At 38.5% G+C, this 20653-nt stretch overlaps 1 protein-coding gene across 4 annotated transcripts in view; it reads left to right on the forward strand.

The window, feature by feature from the left end:
- The window catches only part of LOC134665401 (plectin), a 56697-nt gene extending 40393 nt beyond the window's left edge, over nt 1-16304 (forward strand). For 2 of the 4 annotated variants that reach the window (XM_063522350.1, XM_063522349.1), the window contains exons 4-11: nt 4635-4762; nt 7115-7287; nt 7735-7947; nt 8317-8513; nt 9635-9941; nt 12833-12941; nt 15363-15422; nt 16068-16304. In XM_063522350.1, coding sequence (XP_063378420.1) covers nt 4635-4762; nt 7115-7287; nt 7735-7947; nt 8317-8513; nt 9635-9941; nt 12833-12941; nt 15363-15422; nt 16068-16289 — 1409 coding nt within the window. In that variant the 3' untranslated portion in view covers nt 16290-16304. Of the gene's footprint in view, nt 1-4634; nt 4763-7114; nt 7288-7734; nt 7948-8316; nt 8514-9634; nt 9942-12832; nt 12942-13984; nt 14042-15362; nt 15423-16067 lie in introns of all 4 variants that reach the window. The other 2 variants (XR_010098370.1, XM_063522351.1) reach the window with 2 other exon arrangements.
- The last annotated feature ends 4349 nt before the right edge of the window (nt 16305-20653 follow it).

Here is a 20653-nt window from a genome sequence, read left to right on the forward strand (position 1 = left end):
GCACCTAAAAGTAGTGCGATAAGGACAAGGCGAAAAATCCTGCGTAAAAATCTCAAAAATCGAGGTTTCGTACTCCTCTGTTTCCTCCTCCAAAACTTAACCAATCGTAACCAAATTTGGAAATCTAAATGATTATGAAATTATCTGTTTCGGACCGTTTTGCTTTTTTGGCTAATTGATATCAGTTTTGAATGTCACGCCTCTCATCGCGGCATAGTTAATTAGGCCATTTTGGCCATTTTTGAAGGGCTCTAGCGCCTTAAAAAACAAAAATATCAAAAAAAGCAAAACGGTCCGACACAGATATTGACAATATTAATCTGTGTTGAAAAAATCATTGCTCTAGCTTCAAAAACCACGGAGAAAAACGAGGAGTACGTTTGTATGGAGAAATGACCACTCCTGTTGGCTCTTAATGCCCTGATTTTTTTCTTAAGCCGTTTTAATGCTTTAGCCGGTCGTAACAGTCTGCATGACCAACCAAAGGCCACCGAGGTCCGTAAATCTAGACACGATTTGTTTCCAAACCGTTCGGCGCCGATTAAGTGAAAGGCTCACATGCGACTACAATGCCTGCGTGTCATCTTGCAATTGTTACAAGGTTTAACTGGAAATTTGGTTGCTTATGTTCTAGTCTAGTAGGAAAGAAAGCATGAAATGATTCTGTGTACAGTATGTCATTTTGCATATCGATTCTACTTAAAATACATACCTACCTTGGAGTATTGCTGATAAAAAGCCCGTGTTGCAGCTAGCAAAAAAATGGAGAACTTAGGCGTCATATATATAAAACAAAATTAAATGGAGAGAACATTGTAATCATTTAAGCTTGAATTAGGTAAACCTTTTAATATTTATTCAAGGTAACCTTGTGCGTCCTTTGATATTGTCAAGGACAGATTGCCTATAGAAAGTTCCTTGACACTTGAGATTTAAGTGAAAGAGTACTCTAACTTTATTAATCCGTTAATACAAAGTAAAGCGTCACTGGTGATGTGACTGGCCATATGCCTATTACATAGTATTAAGCTTAATTATCAATATAAAACTTACATTTTAGCGGTGAAGGAAAGCTTTCGGGAGCTTTCTTGTCGGCCGTGTGTTTACGTTCGCGATTTTGATTGAACTTCTAAACAACTTAGGTAGCTAAAAGCACTTGATTTCATAGTCCAGTCTTTATCACATGTATCCACAATAAAATTAATAGCTAATTGACTTAGTAAAAACAAAATAACGACAAGGATTTGTTTACGAAAACATTTGACAGTAAGAAAGGTTGTTTACGTTGACTTTGACAGGTATGGGCGAGGAGCCATTTAGGTATTGTTTTAAACCGTAAAACTCAAAAAGCGTGAGGTAGATAAAAGGTTACAATAATTAAATAATTATTTTCTTATATATGTTTAAAAAACATTATTATAAAGGTAAACATGAAATACTTCAGTATGAACGCAATATTTGGAATCATAAAGGGAAAAATGTTGACTCAAACGTACTTTTCGTTGTGCTTGCGCGTGCGTAAATACAATTTAAAACTACCCTCATCAGCATTTTATTATTAGAATATGGACCTTAACATGTAGGATATAAGGTTTAAGTAGTTACGTAAGAGATTCATAGGTGGCTCAGATTAAAATCATCATGGTTAATCAAGAGTAAATCTTAAAGTATAAGGCATAGGGACTACATGCGAAGCATGTCAAGAATCGGCATTAAACGGCTTTATTAAATTATCCAACCAAAAATAAGCTTTAAGTAAAGTATGTAAGACTTATGTTTCGGTAAAGTAAGTGGGTATAATATGGGACGATGGTTTGTCTTCACTGACGACAAATGGAATGTCTGAGGACAATGGGTTGCACTCGCCAAGGTCAATTTTGTCTTCACTGACGACAAAAGGAATGTCTGAGGTCAATGGGTTGCGCTCGCCAAGGTCAATTTTGTCTTCACTGACGACAGATGGAATGTCCGAGAACAATGGGTTGTCTTCAGTGACGACATGGGTAATAGTATAAAAGGATTGATGGGGAAGGACGCGAGGGAGTCTTTTACTAGCGTCCGGACCGACAACTGACTTTGGTTTTTGTATAATACGCGGAGATTATTGGTGAGGGGTGGGGATACTCTGTCCAATTTTTTCTGAGTCGCTGGGCTTTATCGAGATTAAGACGCAAGTCCCAAATCTCATAGAGTAGCACTTGGAATTGTGTCTTTGTTTTGGCATGGCGGAAATATGTTTCCGTTTTGTTGAAACTTAAGCTTCTTTGGTTAGAGTGTGCCCATTTTACTAATGGTTTTCTATAGGAGATTTTCAATAGAAATGTAGTTGTTTGGAAAGTGTTTACTTGTCCTAAATCTGAAAACTCCTAATTTTTATTTTTCATATGATTCAAAACCAAATCAGTGCCTAGACATACAGTTTAGTCTAGCCTTTCATCTGCTATCCTAACGGTGACAAACAGCGGATGGAAGGAGGTCTATTTTGTTCCAAGATGAGGGTTGTCTTGGGGTCTGCTTTTTATCAACATAGCAGACTTAAAACGTCTCCCTCCCTAGCTTTTCGATGTCCAACTGTAGATAAATAGCAAGGACGTCACGTGTGCGTCATCCGGGGTAACCTGGGCTTGCTTGAAATCTACAGTATTCGAAGGCTTTGTATTTTAAATATATTTATTTATACCAATTATATACACAATAGGGACCTGTCCTATCCATGTTGCTTCCCTGCCTTTGTGCAAAACGCCATGGAGGGGGGCAATAACTCGAGTTGATAGGTTGCAATCTCGGAGTCACTCGCCGAATGCTTAGCTTGCATCTAATAGGGACACACTTGCGTATATTCCAAAGTACCAGGGTCGATGGTAAGTACGAACTGTGCTTTGGTTATACTAAAGTAGGGACAGAGGATAGGGTTAATAGGGTAGAATCGCACACTATTACTAGGGAATTAGGGTTTCTTTAGAGATTTAGGGTCAAAGATTGAAACGGTTGATATTTTTCCTCGTTTAAAACCTTCGAATATGGTTTCTTCATTATAAAATTATGCGGAGTTAACTGTTACTGCTAATGAACTTATAATTTATCTGGGTAAAAGGGTATTCTCCATCTTATTCTATTAAAATTCTGGTCGTCTGGAGTAGAGATGAAGTACTGAGTAACATAATCAGGTTTCCAAGGTATTTATAAAACAAATTCTAAAATATCAAATTGAGTTGCTAGGAAATGCAGTCTATTCTGAGATGGAATATCAAAGAATAGCTGTTTTAGGGGACCTTTGGCAGACAAGAGTAAACCAGAGGATACTTTGAGTGAAATAATACTCATTTTGACATTCATAGTTCGTTTTCAGTTTCATAGTAAATTTAGTACTTTGTTTATACTACTAAGAGACCAGAAATGCAGCTTATATTTTAGTTTGGGGAATGGAAATGGGATTAATATCCCTTAGCTTTTGAATGTAAAAAAGATTAATTTTGATGACTGATGAATATTTGGCACTTCTCTTCATAGTCATCTAGATACGCATAAGTTCCGAAGTGTTGGTAAAAGCCCGTCTGGCTAACAAGTTAGGGTAGGTGTTCCGACTAACCTTGTTGACTGGACTAAGAGCCTCCAATCCTGCATCGGGCATATGAGTAGCATCTTCGCAAGAAGCTGGTAGTTAATTTATAATCTTGAAAAGTTAGGGTGTAAGCGGGCATAGCCCAGGAATGCTACTTATATGTTATCCCGGAGGCTTAATAGGCGTGGCAGGTTTTTACCAACTAAATTTTTAAATTCATTTTATCAAGAATATATAACTTTCCTAATATTTTATATACTGCATACCATACCATTCTAATATTTTTAGCAATACCATTTATATTTTACCTTAGAACACGTTGAATATGCTGCGACAATAACTTAATAAAATATTCCTGAAAATGTTCTTTAATAACATAATAAATAATACTCTCAGTAATAAAATCTTTATTTCATGAAATAGGTAATAATAAAATAAAACAGAGTCCAAAATAAGCATTACTCATTAAAGGATCTAGGTTTCCGCGGTCCACTTCGAGGGGTCCTAACTGTTAACTAGACGATTACGAGGCCAAATATTACGAGTAGTTTATTAAGGGGATATTTATTTATTTAGATATATAGAGGGGGAGGGTACAGTGATTTCCATCAAGACCTTTGTCTAGTCCGTCTTTTAGCGAAATTGAAATTCAACCATAAAATGTAGACAACTTTGTTTCAAAATAAGCAAGACAGGTTTTATACCTATCTACTTACTTACGTAAATAAACGTTGATATGAGATATGAGAGCGCTTTGTTTGCTGACTCGACATATTTCAATTTAAAAAATATTAAAACAGTTATGCCCTTGTTTTGACATTAACAAACGTAAGGCTATCTTAGACTAATTTAAACCTGGAGGTAAATTCGAACATACTTTTTGATATCTACAAATGACATATCGCGCGTGCATTTCGCTCGTACTTGCCCGTAGATTTAGCGAGCGAGGTGCACGTACGAATGATAACTGAATGACATCATTATGATGTCAAAATCTAAGTTTTAATTGGCCTCCTCCTTGTGTTGTTGAATTTATATATGAATAATTGGCTATAACGAATTGTATATCCAGGCGCGGGTGCGGGTGCCGAGGGATGCCTGCGGGCTCTGGAAGAGCAGCTCCGCGCGGCGGGCGAGCTGGCGGCGCGGCAGCGCGGCGACATCGACGCGCTGCGCGACCACTGCGACCGCCTGCATCACGTAAGTTTTCCACCCAAAATAGACCCAGAATTGTTGTCCACCCAGGCGCAAGGGCAGCTGCCGAAGGTTGACTGCGGGCCCTAGAAGAGCAGCTCCGCACGGCGAGCGAGCTGGCGGCGCGGTGACATCGACGCGCTATGCGACCACTGCGACCGTCTCCATCACGTAAGTATAGAAGACTAGGCCTTAAAGAGTTTTTTGATGCATCAAGGCGGTTTGTTTACAGGTGGCCTACCGCGAAACGCGAAAATCTAAATTTCGGCCTCTCTATCGGTCGAACAGGCAAGGCAAGAGTCACAGAGAGGCAGAAACCGAACTTTCGATTTTCGTGTTTCGCGGTAGGCCCTGTAATTATGCTAGTGACGACCTCTACGCACTTTTGCGTAGTATTGAATGATGAATTGTTTCCAGGATAATGAATAGAACAATTACCAACTCAATTCGATTAACCGGGAGGAAAATAATTTGAGGATATTTAATTTATTAAGTTATCCCTAAAGCGGTTACACAAGCTGAACTTAAAAATTTGCGCGATTTACCACGGGAATACGCTAGCCGGGAATAATGATTGCAATTTTACATTTTCGCGACTTTCTACCAGCCCGGTCCGAACCGTACGTTAATGTCGCGCAAGCTTTAGCTCCACGGCTGACTTGGTACTAGCACCTAGGTACGCAGCCGTTAGATAGACTTTATCGCAAATCTAAGCAATGGATATCATTGCAGCTAAGTTGAAGAACGTTTATAAATTCCGATCGTAACTGGTGATATCGATATTTCAAGATGGAAATGTCAGGTACATAGTTTGATTTAGCCTATCGTTTAAAACACGGTCAAGGTTTTTATCGTTGTTTATTGTTACGTTTTTGTTATGAGTAGCGTGACTGGTGCGAGCGTCATAATAAACAATATTTGTTTATGCTTTAACAAACTGCAAGGTTCAAATAAAATGAAAAACGTATTCATAATGTCACTAGCTACCTAGTGAAGTAGTGACATTATGAATACGTTTTTCATTTTATTGTCAGGAATGTCATGGTACTTTCAGAGATCAGATAATTTTGATGATGACAATTTCCGTATGGTGCATTTATTTCAATGAACAAGACCTTGTCATTCTATAATGTCGAACCATTTGTCATAAAACTGACCGCTGTGACAGTATGACATCGACAGTTTAAAATTATCCATCAGTGTTCCGTGCAGTATCTAACTATATACCTACCATTTCAAAAGATACCACACTTGAAATTATAAAATCAAGGATGCGATATGTTTACAGCCTTCTTTTACAGTCAGTCAGTATAACAACAACTATCAGTCATTTGCGAGTATGCCAAGTGATTTCGAGTGTCTCGGCTGAGTCATGACTCGTCGAAACATACGATGCACTTAGCTTCGAAACTTGTTGCCATTATAAGCTTGTTTACCTTACACGAACTCGTTGACTTACATGCTATAAATTAGTATTAAACGGGTTGTAGAGGTCAGAATGTTTTTACGGAGGTCATGAGCAGAGTTGTGGAAAAAATAAGCGCTTATTTGCGGATACAAAAACACTTAATCGTGTAAGATCATAATTTAAGCGTTTATCCGTGCGTGAGCCATTATTAAGTTAAAATCATAATTTTGTGTCTGGGAGTTGAAATGACACACAATTATAAGGCTAACTACAGGGGCTTACAGCCCAAAATGGTTTACATAAATATGGAGTTGGATTACCATTTTTTCTGTACAGAAATGCTAAAATAAACCGGTGTAAACACTTTAAAATGTTGACTTGCTGGACTTGTAAATTCGTAAAAAAAAGAACCCTATAGGGAAAATAATGTAATCAAATTCAACGCGGAAGCGTGTAAGAAAATGGTGGCGCTAATAAAGCTTGTTGTTCTTTATTTATATCTCTTTCTTTTATTGTGGCTGGTTTATTCATTATGTCTGCTACGTCTATTAATCAAATGAGATGTAATCTACCGAAGAGACAGTACACTATCTGTCTGTGAATATCATCATAAATATTATAGTAGGGGTGTTTCAATCATCTATGCCAGCGGTCGGCAACGTTTTAGCAGCTAAGGGCCACATAGTAGCTACCGAAGTTGACGCGAGCCGTTTATATTTTTTTCCGTTAAAATTATTTTTAATTAATGTAATCTCAAGTTAGCATTAAAGTTTTTCTAGTGGGTTGTATCATTCGTAGCAGTCATTCCATGGCGGTCTGTTGAACATTCTCTATAAGTACTAAGCTGATTTTAACTAATGAATAAATAAGATTACAAACTAGCTGGATTTTAGTTGGTAATGTATGTATTTTTGATGTTATATTGTTAATGGTGTAATTTTTGTACACAGGAGGCATGTTCGGCGCGCGAGTCCGCCCGCGTCCTGGAGGCGCGCCTGGCCGAAGCCGAACGCGAGGCGGCGGAAATGCAGGATTTCCTGGCCGCCGAGACCGGCGCCCTGGGAGATTCCCTGCGCGAAGCGGAGGCAGAACTCGCGCGCGCTAACAAGGACCTTGAGCGACGGTAACATTTTCTATTTTAGTTACTCTGATGATGAATACTATTAGCTTAGCACCCCTGCATACATATTTGTATGCTGTATACAAACATACATATAATAGAAGCGCAGCTAGCCCCCTTAACTCATAAAATGTCACGAACATGTCATTAATTTAATCTTATCGAAAAATAAATAAAGTTTCTTTTTTTTCTATGCTCTAAATCTTTGCTAAATTTCACTTTGTGACCAATTTTTCGCATAATCCCTGAATTCCATTAGTTTGGTAACTTAGCTCAATATCTTGTATTTTACTAATATATGTGCAAGGGCAATTTTTACGAAACTTTCTAAGTGTACCTAAACCACTAATTCGCGTGTATTGTTCGTGCTTTACAATATTCCCTTTCGTTTGGCATTGCTTGCTTTTCACACTTGTATTAGAAATAACTAATTTATATTGTATTGTACAGACGCGCAGAATGCCGACAACTCGTGCGCATGTGCGAGCAGCGGCGACAAGAGGCCCTGGGCGCAGCGGCGCGCGCGCGCTCCGGCGGCGGCGCCGCGCATGCGCTAGACGCGCTGTCGCGGCGGCTGGCAAGACTCACCGACGCGGTGGCCAGAGCTTACGCCTTGCCTAGGCACGCGCTAGAGCCGCAGGTCTACCATAACGACGCCTTCAGGTACCAAGGATTACACACTCACAGTCCCTAAAACTTATAGGAAATTATTTGAATGTATAAAAATCACATACACGTCAACAAATCAGATGGGCCCATGTACTTACTCGTATTTTCCACCGACGTGGTATAAATAATTATTGGCTCTAATATTTGTTTCATGTTGTGCATACATGCTTTGGATGGCATTTCCAACCGAAACCTGTACTGAAAAAAATATTTCATGTAATAAATGTTATCTGCTTTGTGTGCCTAATAAATAAAATCAAATAAGATTTATGCTGAATGCATTTGCCTCTGGCACTGGAGGCCTTATTACTTTTCATATCCATTAAGCTTACAATAGCAATACATATCTATATTAATGTCCAGCCGCAGCGATAGCGGAGAAGCGTTGTCACCGGACGAGGAGCGCGGCGGGCTGCTGACGGCCGTGGCGAAGGCGCTCCGCTCCGCGCCGCCGCCCGCGGCCGCGGCCGACGACGACCGCTCGCGCGTCTCCGACGACAACGACAACTCCGCCGACCTGCTCGACTCCGAGACCGAACCGTGCCTCGTCACCGACCCCGGTAAGCAGAGCTACCCTCGTCGACTACAATTTGTAGACGCCAAAGGATCGTTCCGATGAGGCCATAAATCTTTAGGCCGGCCCCGCCCCTTTTACTACCTGTTTGTAGGGATGCATGTCGCAATCTTCGCAGATTATCGATAGTGGTATTTATAATAATAATTGGTTATGTTAGTTTTGAACTCATTATATTAAAAAAATATGCTAATAATTTATAACTTTGTAATAAATACCATAAAAAGAAATAACATAATAAATATCAATGAATAAAAACTTAAACAATAAAGTTTTCGTCGTTGGAACTGTCGGTATCACTGTCACCTTGCAAATTTATTACCAGACGGTTCTAAAATATTAATGAATCTATCGGTACAATAATAAATGCAGATGTATACTTCTGTTTCATCGAGCAAGCGTAATTCATCGATAAGCAATATCGACTTTAGCCGCATCCTTGTAGACAGCTCGGTTTATTACCCTATCGGAACGATCGTTTGGCATCTATTAGGATCATTCCCGACGGAGCGTAATATTTTGTCTAAAGATGTCTCGACATTTTTTAAGTGCGACGTGACGCTCGGTACAGGCTGCGCTTTTAAAAAAATAAAAATTGTTTATTTCAGATTTTTTTTTACAAGCCATATTTGTGTTAGTCTACTTATATCTAAACTTAAAAAACTACATGTTAGTAAATATGTGTGAATACATAATTAAAGAATGCTATGCCCTACCCGTCACAATACTGACCCAATATTTTAATATTGGACAGTCGAGGCGTCCAGCCACCATCCTCAGGATGTTGTTATTACTGTCTCTCACTCGTCGCAGCAAAGAGGCTACCCTCTTGCGTCTGATGGCATGGAAGCCATCCGTGTGCTCCTCGGCAAACATGCCTGACGCACTGCAGTGACGAGGCAGCTTTAACAACATCCTGAAGATATTATTGTACTGTATACGAAGCGTGTTGTAAACGCGCTTCGTATGTTTCACCCATAGACTGCACGAGTAGAAGGATGTACAAAACGCTTAAAATAGTGTAAGCTTCACTTCCTTCGTACATCGTGCAAATCTACGGATGAGCATGTTGTGTTAAAATAGCTAACTTTTCGTTATGATGTACAGAATGCGCAGAGGAATGGTGGTCGGGTGCGGAGGCGGGCGGCGCGTGGAGCGGCGAGGAGCTGTCGCCGGAGCGCGAGTCCTGCGACCCCGACTCCACCTCCGAGCGGGACTCGCTGCGCAACCTCTCGGCCGCCATCGCGCAGCGCCACCGCTCCGAGGCCGAGGACGCGGAGCGCGGCACGCTGCTGGAGCGCGTGCTGGCGCTGGACAACCGCCTGAGCGAACTGCTGAGAGCGCTGCGCCTGGCCGCCGCGGCCGCCGCCGTCACCGATGACGCCGACTCCATGAGGCTCGCGCAGGCGCTCAAGTGAGTTACTGTTTGTTTCAAGTTATTAACTAATAAAAACACAGCCGGGGAACTTGGACTCCGCTGTGGGCGGTTAAAATCTCCATTGCCTGTTTAAAAATGATATTTATTCAAAAGGTACTCACAGCGATACCTACTGCAACAAGTATAAACTTAACAAGTGGCTAGGGCGTCTCAAAATGGACTGAACTCACAACCTTGGGCTTCACAGGAGCCATTGCTCGTAACCAACTCCTTGTTTGGACCTATCTTTTATCTACATCAATACAACAATTGGACCATCTGGCAAATCAAGTTAACTTACAAATATGGAACGTAGGAAACCCGACTAAGTATACGTCTTTATGTTATATACTATACCAAAAGTAATGATTGAATAATATTTGTTTGGAGGCTTACTTTACGAAAACAAAAAAGCATCGGACAGCGAACCACATTCGCGAGTCTCTACAAATACAGCAAATAAACAACAATACGGTATTTTACAGAGCTAATCTTAAATGCACTAATAGGCGTTAGACATCATTCAAAATTAGCTAAAATACCTGATCCGCTAATGCACACCTACATTACATAAATAACATTGTAAATACCATTTCCCAGCTAGAGGTGTTACAATTTGTACGCGGGTATAAATAATCAGGATCAAATATCACGCTACGTAAACCCGACGATTTGTGTTCCCTTGTGTGATGTTGAAACCTTAGTCCTATGATCAGCTTGAACGTTTTAAAAAATTAACAGGAATTACAACCCCTGTAAGCTCGGGAGTATATGCTTACAATACAATCATTACAGCCATCGGCAAAACCTCTAAGCCCCACTCGCACCATCCCACTGACCTGGGGTTAACCAGTTAAACCAGTGTCTAATTGTACTGGTAACCGTATTTAAACTGTTGTGAGACATACTAACATTGAATAATTTTACGGTTTAGACTCACTTGTTTTAATGTACGCGATACGCGGCCGTCGTGAACGCTGCTCGCACTGTTAGTGCTTGAGAAACGAGAGGTAGGCTCTCCGAAACATGTCGCACAAGTAACTTAAAACAAGTGAGTCCAAACCGTAAAATTATTCAATGTACTGGTAACCATGGTAACTCCAGGTTTAACCGGGTTAATCCGGGTTAGAGGGATGGTGAACTAAACTATTAGTTTTTTTTTTTTAATTTATTGAACAATAAGCTAAATGTGACGTTCCACGGGAAAAGGTACCTTATGAGGGTTTCTAGTTTCGGAGATATGAAATGTTTTGTAAAGAGGTGAAAAAATGCTCAATTTTTTTTTATTGTGTGATCTGAAACCTTAATGCGTAACGTTTGTTTACCTGTTTTTATTTTTGTTATAAGTTAGTTATAAGCCTAGTAATGTCGTCTCAGAGTTTAGTCGAAAAGGTACCTTATGGAAAAAAGATTGAAAATTCCCAAAAAAACTAGTCAATACGGGAAAAGAAGTTTGGTAGAGGACTGTATTAGCATTCTGCAAAACTAATTTGATAATTTCAGTTCTGGTTGGGGCGCCTAGCAAATATTATAACCGTACATCGACCGACATTACAAATCCAAGTAGCCTGCTATTATACCAAAGTTACTCTCGTCAAGTCTTTCTTAACTAGTATAATCTTCATTTGGTTTGGTCGCATGCAATAAATCAGCCATTGGTTTGCTGAAAAATGCCAATACCCGACGCATTACCTTATGGAATATCTGAGGTCATTGAACCTCAATGCCGCTTGTCTTCAATGGCAACCAATATATATTATTGATAAGAAATAGACTATTTATACCATCTTTACCCCAAAATATTATTAGTTTATCCTAACTGTTCCATCATCATCATGCCTCATCATGTAACTTAACCACAAGGTACCTTTTCATTACATACAAATTATTGGTCTTTTTTAAGATTATTATGACGAAGAACTAATTAAATTTGTGGCAGTTTAATGTAAATTAATATTTTCTATTCATAAAAGATAAACTTCAATGTGATTGATGTTTTGTAGTGATGTATTATTAGATTTATTTCCATAAGGTACCTTTTCGTAAATGTATGGAGCAAATACTGTAATTGTCATGTAAGTTTAAAGTGGCATAAGGGGTTAAATATAGTATTTAGTTGGGGTTTTAGGATTTATTTCATTTTAATGACAGAATTTCTTTCATATGTGCTCAGAAAAATTGATTGTGTGTTACATTAAAAGTAAATATATTCAATTTTCTGATTTTATATGAAAAAGTCAGAAAATACATTTTCACCTCTAAATCGGTATTGTTTTTTGCTTAAACTGTCTCTCACTGTCGTTTTCTAATAGATACAATTTAAATCTTGAGAGCTCATTGCAATCAATCGTGAAAATGAAATAAAACTTTATTTTCAAGAGATTGGTTAGTATACACATAAATCAGTCGATATCAAAGGTTTCTATTTGCATTACAGAACAAGTCGCAACATTTTTTAAATCTCAGATATATAAGGTATTATTATTTGTAGTCAACTGTGTAACTTACTTCAGGAACATAGTTTTTTAGGCGGCTAAACTTAAAACTTCTCTATCGTAAAGTTGCTCATTTCACAACATTATTTTCAAAAAATCATATATCTGTAACTACGCAACTTAGAAGGTTGATCTTTTGTTTTATCGATAGCTTATTTATTGTAGATTACTGGGGTATGCATAACTCCATACCCGCCATAAGGTACCTTTGCCCGTGGGACGTCACAAATAACGTACATTATTATTACAAGACCCATCGTGGGCAAAACCTTGAGGAGGTTTGTATGCCGATGGGGAGTTCGAGAAAATAACATGACAATATACATATCTATCTTATACTAATTAAAATTCTTAATATATGTAACTAAAGTCGTTAGTAAACGGTGCTTCCAGAGACAAGATAGACGTGACGGAGAAGAGCGTGGCGGACGTGGTGGTGAAGAAGCTGGCCGAGCTGGACGCCAGCAAGAACATGATGGAACAGTACCGCCAGTCCGTAGAAGTGAGTACCTACACACTACACTAGCTTACTTACTTACTCCTTTTGGACTTTTATAATTAGCCAATCTTACTTTTCGATTGACATACAATCCAGGAATCCGTAATACATATGTAAAGATTCTAAAGTTATTCTCGTGTGTTTTGAGACTATTCGTATATTTAATGTTGTTGAAAATCACAAAATTCTGATAAGCTTATTCCTTTTGGACTTTTATAATAAGTAGATCTTACTTTTCGATTGACATACAATCCAGGAATCCGTAATATTTAAAGATTCTAAGGTTATTCTCGTGTGTGTTTTTTTGTATATTTAAAGTAGTTGAAAATCACAATATTCACATAAGCTTGCTCCTTTTGGACTTTTATAATAAGTAAATCTTACTTTTCGATTGACACACAATCCAGGAATCCGTAATATTTAAAGAATCTAAAGTTATTCTCGTGTGTTTTGGGTTTTTCGTATATTTAAAGATGTTGAAAATAACGTTACATATTTTCGGTCTATGCTACAAAATTAGACACTATCTTTTTGGATTCTTATAACTTGGTCATTTCTATTGATACGGCGATAAGCGTTACTTATTTGCTATAGTTATTTAAATAATAATTAATTATGAAGTTCGTAGTGTACCTATATTTTCTGATAACAACTTCGGCACAGCGTGGATAAAGATACAAGAACATTTTTGTACTTAATGATTTATGAAAGTCTACATTAAAATTAGGGAATGCAAATCGGTTATTTTTTGTATGGAAATAATCGGTTATTAACCGAAACCGCGGTTATTTCCATACAAAAAATAACCGATTTGCATTCCCTAATTAAAATATAAATTTTGCATAAACGTTTTTGTTTACCGACATACATTTTGTACATTACTTCGCGGCGTAAATTTCATTTCATGACCGTACCTAATCCATGTCTAAAAATATCAAACAGTAATAAATTCCTCACACAAGTTTATTGAACAGCAATCTATGTTAAGCAGCATTCCTGCACCAAACAGTAATGTTAGTGCCGTTAACTGGTTTAATGTGAAACAGGTATTTACACCATTCAGGCCCTGCTTGGCGATCTCGAGTCAAGAATAAGACGTACAGGTTAATATTCTTCATACGCTGGTTCGCCTCACCGCTTTTAGAAGCACAAGTCACCGTGTTCTCTCCTTTATTACGCACTGTACACGGTGGCTAAAATAAAACTACATTCCCGTTGCCAAGGAGGTTTTGGGATTATACTGAGTAACTTTTCCTTTAGGACCATCCCCGAAAATTTGGCTGTTTCATCCATTTTCTATGGCAGGATTTTTTTTTGTGATTTCTGGGTTGGTCCCATAGTAAAAGTTGCTCAGTATAATCCCAAAACCTCATGGCAACGGGAATGCAGATATTTTTTAGCCACCGTGTATAATCGATTGTATTTGAAGCTTTTGAAGGGTTATTTGTTTGATCACTCGATCTTATTGGGTCATTCGTGTTGATTTTGAAAGTGTTGGTTTATTTCTTGATATCTACTTATTACTACACCTATCTATGTTTCCGTTGTTTACACTAACAAGCATTCACTGTATTTTAACACTAACATTTTATAACAAATGTACAGTTAGCAATACTATTCGCTTAGCACTTTAATGCAAGCGGGGTCAATTTTCTCTGCAGCTAACTGTACATCAAACTGCAAAAATGCATACCCACTTTATGAAAAAATCCATTAATAATGTAGGTATGCACTTATGCAGCTCGCTACATTGGGCTAAGAATGAAAGTGATAGTTGTGATGGTGAGTGGTCATTCAAACTTGTTGATAATTCATTGAAAACAAAATAACCTTTCATGCAAACGATTTTACAACTACACATATAACCAAGCTCAACACATTTTTATACCAGGTTTATTGTAATTACATTATGTGTTAATTAACTTATTGTGCTATTTATGTACGCTATTTTATTACAAAGCTACATAATTAATTCTATCAATCGATAAATATTCACTAATTGAAACACGTTAATTTATGAATAACATTGTAATTATTATTTATGGTATGAATGTGTTTTTCATGTAAGTATACAATACTAACTGCATATAGGACAGAACACAGTGACTCACTCGCTTTACCGCGACGACCCGGGTTTGCACTTATTGTAAATAAACACTGAATCCTGTAAATAAATCGTTTAGGTGTATTAAAAGACAAGTTAAATAAATTGGTGGGATGTAAATAACAAACCTGTGTGTGTAAATAACAATATAAATAGCTGTAGTTGTTTTGCAAATTTATTACCAGCATTCATACTGCTGCGTTTCCATTTCTTTATTTTAATATGAAAAGAACAAGTTGACAAGGCTATGTATTATACGCCGCATCGTCTTGTCAATTTGTATTCGAGTTACCCGTTTTTGATACCGTCCCGTGTTTCAGGCGCTCAAAAAACAATTGGCACAAACCGGTGAAGACGACGACTTGGATTTCATCGAGGAGGTAAATGAGATGTAGTGTTAATTTAATGAAGCCAAAATTTGTTATGAAACGATAATATTGTGTTAATTACCTACTAACTCCACGTTCGACTTGTTAAGTTTCAAACTCGGGTTAGTTTCGCTAATGAAATAAAAATGTTGTCATTTGTTTATTTGATTCGGACCACGCCGCCTACATCCGCCCGAAATCTAAAGGACGAATAAATGTAAAGAGGCGAAACTAATCGCGACGTAAATGTGACAATAGAGTAAGGGCCAGTTGGATCAACCACACTTGATAGACTGATCAACATCACTCAGTTGAGAACTATGAAAATTCCCATACAAGCGAACTCTTTAACGGTGACAGACGGTTCGGTGCAACCGACGCTAAAGCCCGATTTAGACGATGCGAGTTTCATACCATTGCGGGTTTTGATCGGTCGGTCGAATTGGACGTAACCAACAGTCCTCAATGTAACTAAAATCGCATACGAGTTCGCGCGCCGTCTAAGGGTCGGTCGCATCAAACCGTTCGTATCGTTAAAGAGTTCGCTAAATTTTTACGTAAGTATAGAAAGTTTCATAGTGGCGCGCCGGCTGACGTCGATCAGTCTGTCAAATGTGGTCGGTGCATCTGGCCCTAAATATGATCGGCGGTCCTCAGGAGCTGTCGGTGTGCCCGGAGGGCGAGCGGCGGCTGCGCTACGAGGCGCTGGACGCGGCGCTGGGCGCGCTGGCCGCCCGGCAGCCGCTGGTGCGGGGCTGGCCGCGCCTGGCCGCGCTGCAGCGCCGCCTCGAGCGCCTCGCCTTCGCCGTCGCCCTGCCGCCTGCCCAGCCCGGCCTGCCCCTCCAGCCCGCCCCGGCGCCGCTCCACACCACCGCCTAAATCACTCTTTCTTAGGACCATCCCACTAGGGACAGTGTATCACGAGTTTCGGCGTCTAGGTCGACTCTATGGCTGCCGCTTAACGCAACGTTGACGCAAATACGCTGTTCCACCGTTTACCATAGCGCTGATTAGACGCCGACGCCGGTGTGGGATCTCTCTTTAACTAGTGATACGCGGGCCCCTGGTTACCTACTGTGGAAGCACCGAACGATCGGGGAGGGTCCCCAAATTTGTATAAGAACCTACGACCTCTTGTTGCCATTATTCGTCGTAGGTGTTTACTTCCAAAAAGTTGGTGATCCTACCAACGGATTTTATCGAGTGGTTTTATCACAAAAAAAATAAGAACCACTGTTTAATCTAGCTCGTCCTCTGGGAGCGAGAGGGTCGCACGAGTTACGTCTACGCATATTTCGATCACGCTTTTGAGAAGCGCACCGGGAAATTTGGTGAATACCATACCCTGTTGGGATACGATAAAATTTAACTGTTTCTTCTTTTATATCATTAATGTATGTAAATATTTAAGAATGTTGTGTAAAACGAGTCGAACCGACGCTACGGTTTCTAAACTCCCATTATTTGTCGATTCGAATTCGATAGCCTTGGGGAGATTCTATACTATCATGATGAATGTATTTTTTGCACGTAGATAGTGTACGAGTAATAAAGGTTTTTGCAACCTTACTGCGATCGAATTGAATGATATTATGCGAGCGTGTATACGTGTTTGGTGCCAAACGAATACTACGTTTTATGTGCACGGAAGTTTGATAGATAGGTCCATAAATATTTGTCAATTAAGCAATATCCCATGATACTAACGTTTAATCGACATATAAATTAATTGAAATACGTTTATGCTGGTCATAATCGTCAATTTATTCTACTTATTATATATCAAATGAAGTTTCTCGCCATTCGATAAACAGTAAACTTTGAAAATATTGAAATAATACAATTTAAAATATTTAACTACGAAATGTATAATTTAAAAAGCACAAATAACTAAGTACCATTAGAAACTAATTCGTTGCATCAAGTTGCATGAAATGTTTAGCATAGATAATTGCAAGATACCTAGATAGAAAGCAGTCGAGCTTATTGAAGTCTAGCTTCAGAGAGGTATAGGTATAAGTAGCTAGACTCAGACCAAGTGTTCCTGGGACCTAGAGTAAGGACTCAAAACACAAAGAATTTCGTACAGTGACCCGCCTGTTCCTATCTCTATCACTCGCGCATAAGTATATTGCGATCCCGCTCGGGCACAGCAGCAGTATAATTACGCGCGTGCGATAGAGATAAGGGACAGACGTGTCAATGTATGAAATTCTTCGTGCTTAGGGTCCTTACTTTAAGATAACTTTACTTCTCATCACAAAAAACGACTGAAACCAATTGTGTCCTCATATTTAGCACGTTGGCGTGAGTTTAACTACGGAAGGGAGATCTATATAGAGGTCACTCAGACCAAGCGCAGCCGGGACCGAGGCGATTTTTACTTGTCATCCATCAGAACCGGGTGTAAAATAAGCTTTAAAAGTGTAGTCTGATATGATATGTTCATTATCTGAAATTTCGATAAGTATGTTTGTTGTAATATTGTTGATGAACAACTGAAAACTTTTCGGTCCCCGTGTAAAGTCCGACAACAAATTGTAGAAAATTATTGAGGGCGCCACTTTTACTTAAATGTCACATTTTTGACGTAAAAAATAAACATGGCAACAATTTAGTAGGTATGGAATTTTTTTAGTTCCATTTTATTTAATTTCTACTATTTTATGTCGCACTATACAGCGCATTGGCTTGAGTTTAACTATCTAGACTCAGACTTGAGACCGGTTTTCCTAGGATAGCGGTGCCGTCATATAGCGGCCGCCTCCATACTAAATAATACGGCTAAATATGGATGTCGTAGTATTTGCATGGAGACGGCCGCTATATGACGGCACCGCTATCCTAGGAAACTAGAGCATAAGCGCGAGGACCGAGACGACCTTTACTTGTCATCACAATAAGATTTCCATAATAGTACATTGTAGGAGAGGACGGAAAACCGCTAAAAGATGGACGAGTGAGTTCGAGGGCCGACACGTTAGTGGAGGCCCTCGAATAATACGAGTCCATCTTTAGCGTTTCCGGCCGAGGCATTACATAGTGCTTTTCACGACTACTGCGAGGAAATAAGAAAACATTTACATAACTATAAGTACTAGCCCGCGATTTCTCTGGTAGCAAATTACTAGCCACTGCCTCTACTGCCTCTTGAATTTCGGTAGGCGTCAGCGTAAGAATATCATTTTCTTCACTAGAAGAACTCATTTTTATAGCGAGCGTAGATACGCGTTTCTTATATTTTTTAGTCAAACACAATATACACTATCCAATTCAGTAAGTATTTTCAGATCCCGCCTTTTTTACTTTTTTTTTACCACTTTTAAGAGGCGTTTTTCTGTTATTTGCTTCAAACCGACTCTAAAATTAGAAGCGTTTTTGCTAAAAAAACCACAAACAGCTACAAAAGCCATAACGCCTTAAGTGTGAACTGAATGGATAATTGTTAAAAAAAAATGAAGTGAATGGTTTTGTCATTTCTTTTTTTTTTTAACAAGAAATTGGTTCTATAAATAACCTAATTTTATTTTTGAAGGAAAAAGTTGCGCAAAAAAAGACCTTTTATTGTTTTTTTATGTTTTAAATGATACTCATTGCTGTAGCGAACTGTCACCAATGACAGATGATGATAACAATGAAACATTGTAGTAGTGGTGGTTCAGGTGCTACAGCTATTGCCTACTTTCCAGCTTGGTTTTAGACCATCTATTGCTACATTTCCGAACAGTGGCGTGAAAATATGTTTGTTGCTGACGAACTGAAAAGTGAAAACACCTCGGTCCCTCGGTCGGTTGGTTCGAGTTATCTGTAGGAGTTATCCGTCCTCGCTATGACAGATTATTCCTATAAAGCTTGCCGGTAGATAGTGCGTACAAATAAGTTGTAGAAATGAGACGGATATACGAAGCCATATTAAAAAGACTACGCTCTCTTGGTAATTTAAAATTGATGGCAATGAATTTATATTGAATAAGACTAATAAATCTAGGGAAATCTATCAAGAAATTGACATTTAATTAAAATGTAATAAATCAAAAAAGTCTATGTAAATTTATAAGCAAATTTATGTCGAATTAAGAGATTAAATGATAGTGAATGTTAGATGTTTTAAGGAATGGTTATGATTCGATCGAAGGGACCTGGATTACTAATGATCACACTGGATTGATCTCAATTATGTGCGTGCAAACAGGTTATTTCATTAGGGGAGACCGAGAAGAGTTGTGACAAAGGAGAGTTGGAACATCGTCGATTTTTTGGAATCTATTAACTAGAAACTAGGTCGCAACAGTGTGCGTTTGTTAGCTCGTAACTTGAACTAACAAATGCGCGCTATTGCGACCTAGTTTCTAGTTAATAGATTCCAAAAAATCGACGATGTGCCAACTCTCCTCTGTCACAACTCACCTCGGTCTCCCCTATGTTTAATTATATATGTGTCTTGTATTTTTAACTTTCCGCAGTTGAAAATTGGAAATACTTTCCATATTAGGTTTTGCTTCGTTTCTTACTATTTGTAATATTAAGTACTAATGTATATCTTTCATTCCTAAGGAGCATTTAAAAATCAACTTTTCGTAAATTATTTTTGAAATTGAATACTATGAAATGTATATTTCAATGAGAGTTTCTCTATGAATACAATAATTATAAGTGCCATTAGTGCTAGGCCATGTAGATCGCAGCGCGGGTATTGTAAGAATATTCTAAGTTCCATCACGTGAAGACTTCCTATAACAAATCAAATTGGTAATTTGCTAGAAAAAAATGTATATTAAATTTTTGATGGGTGGCAGGCTCCAATGAATTGTTTTGCGTCTAGTCAGACTGGTATTTTTTCTTTACTTTATAATACGGCTACATATCATTTTTATGTAAACAAATTCAATATTTTCATGATACTTTACAAGAAATCATTTTTTAATTGGCTGTGGCCATATTTTTGTCGGAATTTTAGTTGTATTTATCCTCTCGTGTAACATATAAAAGTACAAAGTACGAGGTGTAACTACAATTTCTCTTTATTCAAAATACGATATTATTTTGAATTTAATTTAATTATGTGAACCGCCACGCACTGGTATTTATTGTTATACTACTTTCGTAAAAGTACTGTAATAAAGTTAACTAATGCTAATATTCATAAACGCCCTTTTCAGTTAAAATGACTGTGCTATAACCGCAAAAATCGAAGTTCCCAAATTGCAGGCATCAGTTTTCATTGGAGTAAAAGAGAAAAATCC

The sequence above is a fragment of the Cydia fagiglandana genome, chromosome 6 (assembly GCF_963556715.1).
Source record: "Cydia fagiglandana chromosome 6, ilCydFagi1.1, whole genome shotgun sequence".
Lineage (NCBI taxonomy): Eukaryota > Metazoa > Arthropoda > Insecta > Lepidoptera > Tortricidae > Cydia > Cydia fagiglandana.